General features: G+C 47.2%; 1 protein-coding gene across 2 annotated transcripts in view; it reads left to right on the forward strand.

The window, feature by feature from the left end:
* The window catches only part of LOC142765726 (uncharacterized), a 66352-nt gene that overhangs the window by 11759 nt on the left and 41427 nt on the right, over positions 1–13166 (forward strand). The window contains exons 6-8 of one of the 2 annotated variants that reach the window (XM_075867230.1): positions 4267–4434; positions 7760–7870; positions 10017–10464. In XM_075867230.1, coding sequence (XP_075723345.1) covers positions 4267–4434; positions 7760–7870; positions 10017–10154 — 417 coding nt within the window. In that variant the 3' untranslated portion in view covers positions 10155–10464. Of the gene's footprint in view, positions 1–4266; positions 4435–7759; positions 7871–10016; positions 10465–13166 lie in introns of those variants that run through there. The other variant, XR_012884373.1, reaches the window with a different exon arrangement.

Consider the following 13166-nt stretch of genomic DNA (forward strand, 5'->3'; position numbering starts at 1 on the left):
TGCGAATCAGCCTGCATTGTGTCTGGCTTAAATGCCACGTCGACAATTTGCGAAAATGGGATACCAGCGCACCCACCGAAGGCCTCGTGAAACATTGCGACACCACCCTAGCGCCCAATGGGCCGCTGCAAATTGACGGTGCTTGGCTGCTGGTCTGAACGTCCTGGGTTCGATCTCGGTCGTGGCTCATCAGTGCACATTAAAGAGCACCACATGGTCGAAATTGTCGGAGCCCTCCACTACGGCGTCTCTCATAGCAATGTCGTAGCTTTTGGGATGGTAAGCTTTATTCGCAACTTCCAGGTATCATGACCCCACTGAGCGATGGCGGCTGAAGTTCTGTTAAGATGATTGAAGTTGGGAACCTGCTTCAAACACAAAGAACGTAGGAAGGCGGACGAGAGAATTCTTCTCCGGCTATTTACGAATATACTTTACTGTGCCCGGCAGTGTTTAAACACTTTACACTCTTCCTTTTACGACCTCTACCAGTACTGTGCAGAGGTGGCTGACACCTACCACATGGTATGGGCATGACAGCTCAATCCTTCTTTACCCCCGAACCCAAATATAACAAGAGAGGACTAGGAGGTGGCCCTGCTCGGTTGCCAGGACCTTGTGGCCCAACGAGCCATGGTCCAGCGTGCCAGGATAGTGGTCACGACCAATGGGGTCCCTGACTAGGTACTCCACCTAGTACTGCAGGGAGGCTGACCCACTAGAAAATGGTCTTCCTAGCAACCTTTGTTTTTTTTCTAAATAAATGTTTACTGCTACTACTGCTTCAAACAGCAGACGCTGCTGCTTGTTTTCGCGCGTTTGTGGTCGTTTTTCAATGTTGTGAACGGTCTCTATATTAACGTAACCCTTTGATTTTCTCAAGTTAAAGAGAAAGTAGAAAGAAAAGAAAAAAGCCGATTGATTTCACTGTGAGCCTCAATGATCCGGGAGGAAAATCAAGCGTCCCCTTCAAACTAGCACACCAAAGAGCCACCAGGGTTTAAGAGGGTTAAATTTAGCAAGCAAATAACCAAGGATCGTGAATGTATGCAGCGTCCATTTTCTGCACGAGTACAGCAGCTTCCAGGTTTGCAGTTCTCGCGCTTAGTTCGTCTGCTCGACGCGACACAATTTTGTGCGTATTTATCTTCCCAATATGCTACCCGGCATTCATTTGCTTAATATATTATGTTAGCGATCCCCTACTTTCTGAGAAACATAAATCCAAGGGTCACCGAGGCGCGAAGAATTGCAGTCTTCGCCAAAAGTGTACTTTCTGGTATCGCCTCTTTGGGGAAGCAATCATCTCAACAACCGCCATGTTGGAGTTATAGTCGCGCCACCAATAGGTGGTGAAAGTTGCGAATATATTATTAATATCGTAGCTCCTAATTTAGCTGATGCAGGTAGCGTCTGCTAGCGAGTTTCTTGATTAAAAAAATTGGTAGATCCCACGTACAGAGGGAATTGGTGATATGCGAAGCATAAACTAGAAATGCCGATGTCACTTTAAAATCAGCTCAACGTTACGAAGTGGAGGTAAATAAAATGGCACATGACTTCCCTGTCACGATTATTATGTTTGCATGTGTCGTTTACTTTCGTCATCTATTCACGTCAAGTGATACCAAATTTAGTATATGTGGAGCTAGCGAAACGGCCGGGAGCACGCTACGAGCGTGGTATGTTGTAATGCTCTTACACGACACGCGTGTCAGGGTGATCATGTTTGCACCAGTCATAGATTTCGTCATACATTGACGTCACGTAACACCAAATTTGGTATATGTGGAGCAAGCAAAACGGCCGTGGGCGCATCATGAAGAACCCAATATACTCCAAAGTAGCGTTGACCCACTCGCACGCTAAGCACAGCGACGCTACGTCGGCAAAACGCGAGCACTTCATAGTCTGACGCCAGGCGCGACCAGCGTCCGTCGGCGCGGCCCGACGGCAACAGCTGCGACACGCGACATGCTGCATTTCGTGCCGATGCCATAGAGTAACATTACTCTATGCCCATGCGTTACCCAGAAAACACCGCGTCTCCCTTTTTTCGTGACGGAGGGACGCCGGACGCGCTGAAACGCGCATGCGTCAAAGCAACGCAGTGCGGCACGCGCCTGCGAGCACCGCCTCCTGGCGTGGCAACGCCGGCGTGACGCGACGAAATTAACGCCGGCGAGCACACGCGCCACGTCGTGTCGAAATGTATTGGCGCCTTCACAGTGCCATGTACTCATGGTCTCACATGACACACATCTTATGATTATTATGTTTGCATCAACACATACCTTCGTCATTCATCGGCATCATCATCATCATCATCATCATCATCATCATCATCATCATCATCATCAGCCTGACTACGTCCACTGCAGGACAAAGGCCTCTCCCTTGTTCCGCCAGTTAACTCGGTCCTGTGCTTGCTGCTGCCAATTTATACCCGCAAAACTTCTTAATCTCATTTGCCCACCTAACCTTCTGTCTCCCACTAACCCGCTTGCCTTCTCTGGGAATCCAGTTAGTTGCCCTTAATGACCAGCGGTTATCGTGTCTACGTGCTACATTCCCGGCCCATGTCTTCAACTATAATATCCTTAACCCCCGGCCGTTTGTTCCTTAATCCCATGTTCCCCTATTAGCGTTACGTAATACCAAATTTGGCACATGTGAAGCTAGCGAAACGGCCGCGAGCGCGTCATGATTGTGGCATGTAGTCACGTTGTTACATGACACGCAAGTCGTGATTATCATGTTTGGATGTGTCATTTACCTATGTCGGCCGTTCGCGTTATGTAATAACGAGTTTGGTACATGTGAAGCTGGCGAAACAGCCGTGAGCGCATCATGAGCGTAGCATGTAGTCCTGTTTTTACATGACACGCATCTTATGTTTATCATGTTTGCACCATTATCATACCTTCGTCATCCATTCACGTCCCGTAACACGAAATTTGGTATAAGTGAAGCTAGCGAAACGGCCGCCAGCACATCATGAGCGTGGCATGTAGTCATGTTACATGACACACATCTCATGATTTTCATGTTGAGGTGTGTCGCTTGTGTTCGCCATGCAATCATGTCATACTATACCAGTTTTGCAACATGCCATGTGAACGAAACCACCGCAAGAGCTGGAGGACTCTGAAATGTAAATAATGACAAGCATGACATCCATGTCATGATTTTCATGTTATGACTAGACAAATCTGTTCTTCATACAGTCTTCTTATGTCATACCCAGTTTGGTATCGATACCATTATCTAAACGGCCAGGAGAGCTAAAAGTCGTAGGCAGCTAGATAGGTAGATAGATACGCTCAAAGTCGCCGAAGTTCGCTATAAGGAATGCTTCGCATTTAAAACCGACTGCTCGCGCGGTACAACCATTCGCTGGCCATCCTCTATATATGGGCACTGGATCTTGACCTCCGAGGTAGTGCTTGTCGAAGATCTCTCCTGTGCGTTGTCGCACAATAAAAATTTCCAACGCACGCATTTACTAAATAAAAAAAATCACACCATATCCCCGATGACTACCATGCGGTGATGAGGAGCATCGCGGGAGTTTCCTACACACAACGTCCACGCGATGTGTGGTAACGAACCATGCTAACAACGGAATAACACGCAAGGTTTACCGCTAAGGTAACATCGCAAGCCACTAAACATCACCGTGAAAAACACTGTTGAAACTCCCCGCATCATCCCATGGTCCCATACGGTGAAATGGTGTTATTTTTTCGCCCTTTTACGTATACAAGGATACTGTACTCCGAAAAAAAAAACAACTCTCGTGTCGAACGCGACTTGGCGAGAACAGTCCGATAAAACCCGCGTGACCTTTTCCGAGTGAGTGTTGAGCCATGAAGTGGAAATGGCTTGTCGAGCTATCGTATGGTGACGTCATTGTGCCGCATATCGCCGAAATTCGCGACGCCACCATGGCTTCATCGTTACGTCATGCGACGACGCTACGAACTGATGTCATCGATAGTCCAAAGTGGAGGACGATACGAGAGTCCAAGCTACGCCTAAGGATGTGATGAAAGCTTCAGGGCAGGGGAAGAGGGGATGAATCAATGCAATCGACTGAGAACCTTATGGTATTTCGTTGCGCGTCTTGCACACTGTCACGTCTTGCATAAAGTCGAGTATCTGACTGTATAAGTGAATGCGTTGCCAAGTATGCGGCAGACTCTCGCTTTCACAATATTACACAATGCGTAACGTGTTGCTGATTTTTTTTTTCTTCATCTGCAGAGGTCGGCCCTGCAGTACGCCGAGGCCCTACCGGCGCCTGGTACCGGCAGGCGCGCCAAGACGTGCATCTCGGTGCTCATGGGCGTGCTCATGTACATCGTGCCCAAGGGTCTCATTCACGCGCCGTCGCAGGACTGCATCGACTTCTCCTGGTGCACCTACTCTGACGTAAGTCCCGGTCAACCCGAAGGTTGCGGGTTCGATTCCGGCCGTACGGTTCACGGTCGCGTTTCGGTGGAGGCGACAATGGTAGACGCCCGTGTATGGTGCGATATCAGTGCAATGAAAAAAAAAAACGATGGTTGGAATTTCGAGAGCCCTTCACTATACGTCGTCTCTCATAATCATATCGTGATTTCGGGACGTTAAATCGCTACATTATTATTATTATTATTATTATTATTATTATTATTATTATTATTATTATTATTATTATTATTATTATTATTATTATTATTATTATTATTAATAATATTATTATTATTAATAATAATATTATTATTATTATTATTATTATTATTATTATTATTATTATTATTGTTATTGTTGTTGTTGTTGTTGTTGTTGTTGTTGTTGTTGTTGTTGTTGTTGTTGTTGTTGTTGTTGTCAACTTAGGCGACCGCGCAGGTTGAGAAGCGAGAGTGGCCGCTCCTAGTTTTATAAGGAACTCGCCAAGTCTACGCCATATACCTTCAATAAGCTGGACTTGCCCCGTTACTGTTTTAAATGCAGGGTGCCGTCCACGTAGAGTCTAGATCAATATTGGTGACGGAGCATCTCCGATGTCTCATTCCAAAAAAAACTATTTACTACCCACCTTTACCCCTCGAGAGCTGGGAACCAAAATGCAGGCAATTGCGGGCACAGAGTTTCCCAAAATTACCTAGAGGGCACTCTGGCGCTGCGATCGTTCAGCGACCATGGGAATGATGGGTAGTACACACATTTGCCTAGTCTTCGTACTTGCGGGTGGCGAATTGTACTTGCGGCTTCGTTTATTGCTAGTTACGGTTTTGTTATGAAGGAAAAAACAAATTCTTTTGAACTTAGTGAATTCATTCGAAATGGTAAGCCTAAAAAAATAAGGCTGTGAAGCGCAAACGCTGAACATTTGCTAATTTATGTTTTCTTGAAACAACAGCTCCAAGCCACGCGAACACACGTGGAGCCAAGAGCAGGTCAGAAGTACGAAGATTAGACAAATGTGTGTACTGCCCATCATTGCCATGCTTGCTGAAGCGCCGTGTGTTGCAGCTCCCATAGACACTAGCGCCAGAGTTCCCTCTAGTGTATATTAAGAAACTCTATGATTGCGGGAGTGTGAAGTTGAGCTTGCTGGTGCTTCGTGATAGTTTTGCCAAGTTACGGAAACGTGGTAGGGAAATGCATTACGCTATTACTTTAGAGCTCCTCCGTTCTAGCTCCTTGTACTTAATCCTCGGCCAGTGACGCAGTGACCAGAAGCCGGGAATTATTTTTTCGGGGCGGGGCACTTGGCGAAAGATCTGAAAAACCCTTATTTTTATAACTTGTCCTCAGTGAAACGCCCCCCTCCATTCGAAGTTCGGGGAAAAAAAAAAAGCTTAGTCCTCCCCCCCCTCCCCCCAAACTCCTGGCTACGGGCCGGGACAGTGCGTCCACCAAACAGCAGGTTCCTCGTCAACAATACGTAAGTTGAGGGGCAACAGTGAGGCGTGACAATCCCACTGTAATTACTGCAAAAAAAAAAGAACCCTTTGGAGATGCTCAAGTGCCTCCAGTGCAGTTAACGAGCGGAAAAAAAGCACTACGAGCGAGAAAGGAGTGGTACCGTAATACGGTGCCGCATTCGCGTATCGTGTTTCCGTAACTAGCTACAAAAATCCAATCTCTGTTCGTACACGCAGTGCGAACATTTTGCACGGGACGAGAGAAGGGACGAAACCGAGCGCTGTAACGTGTATTTCGGGCCCCGCCGCGGTGGTGTAGTGGCCAAAGTACTCGGCTACTGACCCGCAGGCCGCGGGCTCAAATCCCGGCTGCGGCGGCTGCATTTCCGATGGAGGTGGAACTGTTGTAGGCCCGTCTGCTGAGATTTGGGTGCTCGTTAAAGAACCACAGAGGGTCGGAATTTCCGGAGCCCGCCACTACGGCGTCTCCGAATCATATGGCGGTTTTGGGACGTTAAACCACACATATATATCAATCAACGTGTATTTCGGAAATATTACAGACATATGCCCCCACCCTCCCGGAGCCTAGCCCAGAGCGCTCGAAGGAAGCGTTGAGGACAGTTGAGGGTGAAAGGCGATAGCGGAGGAGGAGAGTACTTTTTAATACTCGTAGCTCCAATAATAATGGGTGTTTCGATTGAACTATGGTGCCAATAATTTGCTCCAGAAGTGTTAAAATCAAAAACACAATGTGAAAAAAAAACCCCGTTTCTAGGACCTTTTTATGGCGTATCCACCGCCCGCCTATGATCAACGCATATCCTCGACGGTGTTTAAACCTGCAGTGATTGATCCCTAAAGCACGTGGTTATATTGTAAGCAGAGTTTTTCGATCCGAGAAGCCACTGAATGAGCTCGAGTCTTTTTTATAGCATCGCTGCGAAGCGATATCGATGCCGATATTTCTCCTCGCACCCCAGCCGCGGTGGTCAAGTGGTTATGTGGTCAGGTGGTCAAGTGGCTAACGCCAGGGTCGCGGGAGCGAATCCCGGCTGCATTTTCGATTGAGCCGAAAATGTTTTATAGGGTCGTGTACTTATGTTTATGTGCACGCTAAAGAACTCCTGGTGGTCGAAATTGCCAGGCCCTCCACAACGGTGTCTCTCCTAATCATATGGTAGTTTAGGAACGCTACCCTAACTATTATTAGCCCTCCTCGGAACCTGTTCGTTATGTTCAAGGTATTGTTTTAATAAAGGTGAGTGCAACCGTGGTTGGCCACCGTACTTTTGCCATTTTCGACAGTTTTTGAATACTAAAAACAGGTAGAATAAGTTTTTCAAACGCTCGTTGTCCCTTGAGGTGCCTTTACCGCCTCGCGAGCCAGGCGCTCTTCGTACTTCTCCAACTCGTCGACATGTGCCGCTAGGGGCCTCGGATCACAACGTTCCCGATGCCGCTTATGAGCTGAGCATCAAATCCTACGTCTAGCGAATACCTTATTGTTTTGTTCAGTACGAACGAATGCATATTTGCACATTTCAAATTAAAAGTGATTACAATTAAAAAGTGCATTGCATTTCCACGCTGCGTACACTAGTAAAAGGTCCCGTGAAGGGGATCGTACAAATTCTAACTTTTTTTTTGTCATGCTGCTGCCCTGTAGAGTCTCGAGTTAAGCAAAGAAATCAAAATGTAAATACACTTTTAATGTAAAAAAAAGGGTTCGTTATAGCCAATACAATAGATAATATTTTAATTGGAAGGGTTATCTCCATTCCTGTCCCGATTCGTTGTCTGTCGCATTAAACAACCCAAAAAGACTGGCTGCTTGACCGCAGGTGTGTCAGTCCAAGTCAAAGTTCAAGTACTACGAGTGGGCGGAAGCCGTCACCCAGTCCGAACAGTCCCGGATGTACATGTTCGACGACGAGACCACAATCGTCAACAAGGTATGTCTATCTTTTGAATTATACTGTAGCCTGTGAAGCAGTGGTTTTCAAATAGGTGTCTAAGGACCGAGTACGTCCGTGAAACTATACGGGGGGGGGGGGGGGGGGTCCACGCCACCAAGGAGGTTGTACTAAAACTCTTTATAGTTATATATAACTTACTACTTATAGTAGGTTATACTAAACTTTTTTGCACGACACGCACTTAAAAAAAAGCACAACATAAACTAGAACAAGAAAACGCGTTTTTAAAGGCGCACTATGACAATACGCTTCCGATTTGTGGTTTGTTTCACCACAAAATATTTTTTGCATGACATTTTTGGTGAAATTGTGGAGCTTATTTATTCCTGTATTTCACGAGATAGGTGTAAAGCTTCTGTTGCAGTTTTCTCTCACATATGGTCACAGGCATGTTTTTCCCAGCTTGCATACTTGACGAGCAAACACAATTAAATAAGGGTTGAAATATGTGGCTGCAGACCACAGAACTTGTTGACCAGCTCTAGAGCTCGAATCGGCGTGACACTGTAGTTTTGCCATTCTTTGCTAGGTAAAAACAGAAGGCACGTATTACACGCTGCAAGGATGCGATAATTCAAATCACTTACTAACCCCCTCCGCCTTTTTTCTTTCTATCACTGCTATGGATGTTTCACAACTTGCATCAGTTCAAAGGCGTTCCTGAAACATCCATGGCTAAGGAACACTGTTGTTAGGGATTACGACTCACCCCCGTATTCTAGAACCTCCCTTCACTCAACGCTTCGCCTTCACTTGAAAAAGCCGATAGGAGCGCCACCTCTAGGTACGGCAAGTCACGGCATACCAGCGATAGTATGCTGCGATTCTTGAGTAGCGCAGCGTCATTTTCAGTCGAGTGGTGGCGCAACGCTCAACTCTTTCAAGTGAAGAGTGAAAGTCAGCGTTTGTGAATACGGGGGTCAGCGTCGCGAGGAATAAAACAGTAAATAGAATGATAGCAGAAGATGGGGGGCCGAGCTAGATCGCAGTGCTGGTGTTCACACGTCTGCGAACTTTGTCGGTCAAGTGACGAAGGATGCTCGAAATTTGAGACGTATACCATCTCGGACGCTCTTGACCTACAACGCGTGCTTGTGACGTATACAACATCCGCTTGTGACGTACCACTAATGGTCGGCAAAAAAAAAAAAAGCTGACTTCACGCAGATTGAACTCGAGAAATTTACGGCGATTAGGGCCTAGTCGGACTCTGACTCGCCAGAATTTTCCCCAATAGGACTCGCTCAGCTCACTGCTCTTATTTAGTACGAGTTCGAGGGAGTCGGCTGATCAATGATCTGGCTGACGTACGCATACTGCCTCTGTTTACGGTGCACAGAGTCTGCTTGCCACGTAACACCGCCTGCAAAGGTTTGCGCTCACTGGTCGCACATGCTTATGCAGACCTGTAGGCGCTAAGCTTACGAGAAGGAACACTGAAGAACAGGTAGTGTGCGCCGATCCTGCCTACAGTGTTCCTTGTCATAGGCTCCTTTGCTTCTACGTGTTTTCGTAAATAAGAACGTCAGCTCGTGACGTAACAACGTCTGCTTTTGACGTACTAACTGTGTTCGTAACACGAAAAGGTCCACTTGAGACGTGCAACGTCGACTTGTAAATGTAAACCGTCTATTCGTGACGTGCAACATCCACTTGTGACGTACATCGCCCGCTCTTGACTTAACGACGTGACATGTGCTTATTACGTAACAAAGTCCATTTGTGACGTACAGAGTATGCTCGTGACTTAGCGACGTGTGCCCGTGTCGTAACAACGTCCGTAATAACGGCGATGATAAATATGCACCTGCGGTGTCTATATCGTCACGAGGCTTTAGAAGTCCTCGCGGTTTAATAAACGACCGAGTAGCTAGCTCCTGGAATATGCGACCGTCACGGTTGGCCCTCGAGTGAAGAAGCGCAAGATGTTCTTTTCTTTCAGGGCGAGAGCCGCTCTTGCCCTCAACCCATTGCGTGCAGGTGGCAATAGCTATCGCAACGAAGGAGCATTCCTTTTTTGCACAACCATTTAAATAACGGCTTACACCTTTTCACTAGTCGGCAGTCATTCATTGTTTTCTCCCTTTGCGCGGCGTTCCCTGCGACGTTTTTCTTCCGTCAGGTGAGGAAGGCGAAACACGTCAGCCCCAACACGTGTGTGTCGCTGTACCGGACGGACCTGGACGACTTCTCCGGCACGTGCAACAACGGATCTCCATTCCTCAGGGTGGCCGCCGTCCGCAGGGCGGTCCTCTCCTGAAGTGTCGACCGGGGACTAAGAGGACGTCTTCCGAGCCTCGGCCCTATGCACGCGCAGCCACATGGGAGGACACACATTCTTACAAGAGACACGTAGGCTTACCGTCGACCACTTTTTTGTCTTCGAAGAAGATTTCTGGCGACGATGTGCCATACAGGGGATCCGCCGCAGAGACACTGCTACCTCCGGAAGGCCTTCTTCAACGTCCACTTCATCATGAATCGAACGCCATCTCATCAACCCTAACGTCTTTTTTAAGAAGGTGCATGGTATAAAACACAATGTGAAGAATGAAAAAGAAAAGGCCTCGAAATCACGTCTTTGCTCGAGCTTCGTTTCAGAAAGACGCAGACAGTGGTATACAGCTTGCTAGCCTGGCAGGGTGGACAGTTTTCTCGTCGGCTGACCTCACGGTTATCGAACACAAATATGACCTAATTAACGGGGAGCTCCACTCAGAAAGGATAATAGATTAAATGAGAACACTGGCCTTTATTTTAGCTATGGGCGAATCCACAAGAATAGTGGCGTTTAGGACAGGAAAATAAGACAGTAAAGTTGCATTCACACGAGAGGATGCAGGAGGAATTTTCGCAGCGTACGGCGCATCACATGACTTACACGTTTCGAGAACTCCTTGCACCATCCGGCCTCATCCACTCGCGCGCAAACGTCGTTTCGAAAAGCGTGTCGTCTTGGAATGCCCTCTAGCGCTTTAGCAGGAGAAGCGTTCACTAAGCGCGTGAGTCGAAATATGCACGTGGATTCCGTGAGCCGCGCTCCGGCTGTGTGCATGCGATGCCTCCGCGGTTTCGTCGGATGGAACTGGTCACGTGACCGTTCGGTCCACGGAAAAGCAGGATTTTCCCCTCGCGCGTGAATGTACCCCAATAGTGTCATATCGCTCTTCGATCGGGGAAACTTTCTCCCTGCTATGGATCCCCGATGGTGTAAAAACGGTGTAACGTGAGGATCCGCGACATACAGTAAAAACGAGATTACGCCTATAGATCTAGGGGAAATCTGTTTCCGTAGTTCCTGATCTAAGAAGTATGGTTCACGAGTGAAACTTTTATATTCAGTGATATTTCAGCCGGATACTGCGACAATATTGCTTGTCTACTTTCCATTTATATATACCCTGATAGTGTCCACGCCGTTAGGTTCAAGGTAAACCTTTCTCCGGCATTCGGCATTCCGGGGCTATGGTACCGAAGATTTCTGCAGGGTGCTTCAGCACCACTATAGGTACACGCGCTGTCGCTATTGCCACTAACGTCACCGAGACTTTCTGGTTGGTTACGCGTTGTCGAAGCAATATCTGCCGAGTGTGTTCGGAACACACGTAGGCGATTCGCCCCTTCCCTGAAAGAGCAAACCAGCGCTATCTCGAGAAGGCCTTGCAGAGGCTCAAGGCCACCTATCACCCCAGCAAGCATTGTATACGCCCGGCTATTAACACCGGGCCTGTCGTTTGGTGCTGCCAGATAACACGTCGGATAGTGTACCGTTAGCCAAGCGCGTTGTAGTTTTGCGCGTGGCCTGTCAAGTATCGTGCAGACGCTGTTTCTTTCACCAGTGATCGTGCGTGCCTGTGATTAACCCACAACGCACTAATTGCTTCATCTGTAATGGCAGCGGTCGCTCCAGTTCGATCGAGGAAACCAGCGAGCCGGAGCGGACTTGAATAATCTTTCAGGGTCGATATCGATAATGAGCGCTCACACTTTTGCGGTTTAGAAGAATAGACTGTCGGTCGAGTTGATAATTAATGATGAAGTAACGTTGGACAAGACGGTTGAAGGCCACAGGGCAAAAGCGTACGAACAACTTAAGGTTTTATTGAAGGAAACACGTACGCGTACATGTGGGAAGCAAGGCTCCGTGGTGCCTTGTGCATTTGCCTGACACGAAAAACCATATTGCCTTTATGGTTGAAAGCTGGACATGCTGGTGACTGATCATCAAACCTCACAGGTGAAGTGGCGCGCTTCCGACCAAGATAAAAACAACAACAACCGTGTCGGGTCTCTCTATTCTTTGCATGTGTGCCTTCGTCAGAAGTGTGGTGCTACACGTATATGTGTCAAAGTTCTCTGCACTCAATGTGACTTCCAAGTCCTCCGCGACTGAAGGCACGGGAAGCTTTCTGCGCCTCGCGTGGTTCTTGCAGTGCCACCAGGATCGGCACACTTTTGACCAAGCGACGACGTCATGTGCTCACGTGATCACGAGGCAGGCTTTCACACGCAGTTATCACCAGCTATAGAGTTTCATTGTACGAAACTGTGTCACAAGATTTTTGGCAACAAGTGGGAAACTATACAGGTCACCAAGAAGGTATGTGTTGCTGCAGTGGGGGGTATAGGCATGCCAATCCCGTCATAGGTGAAAGCATTCGCTCATCCCACTCGGGCGTGACACTTCCGGACTTGCCAAGAAGTCATGTCAAGAAAGCTTCTCCTTAAGATGTATATGAGTAAAAAGTAAACGGATGTTATTGCGTTTTGCCCCCAAGTGACTGTGGCCGTCTTGACTAGAAACCAAATTAAGAAGATTCACAGTTTGAAATATAGAAACTAGGTTTGTGTGAATGATCGAACCTTATAATTGTCATAACTTATTATAAGTAGTTCAGGTTCCTTCTGCCGCTATGATGCGCAAATACCTTGTAATGTGATAGGAGTTGTGCTCAACTACATTACTGGAATTTGAAAGAAGGCTGCCTTTCAGCGATAAATCTGCCATATGTCAGGTGGCTGTTTTGTTCAATAAAACCTACTGTTAGTGTGCTTTTGACCCGTGTACTCGTCCGTTAATCTTAATCCCTGTCCGTCCGTGTCTTAATCACCTGTACGGGGATGTGTGTGGTGTTTAGAGTACATTATATATACGCAGTAGAGTGCTGTAGCAGTGGTAGTACTGGTAGAATAATCAATACTGGTAGTAGCAGTAGAAGTACTTGTTGAAATGATAATATAAAGCATGATTATCTCACCCGAGAACATGCAA

Source organism: Rhipicephalus microplus, chromosome 6 (assembly GCF_043290135.1).
Source record: "Rhipicephalus microplus isolate Deutch F79 chromosome 6, USDA_Rmic, whole genome shotgun sequence".
Lineage (NCBI taxonomy): Eukaryota > Metazoa > Arthropoda > Arachnida > Ixodida > Ixodidae > Rhipicephalus > Rhipicephalus microplus.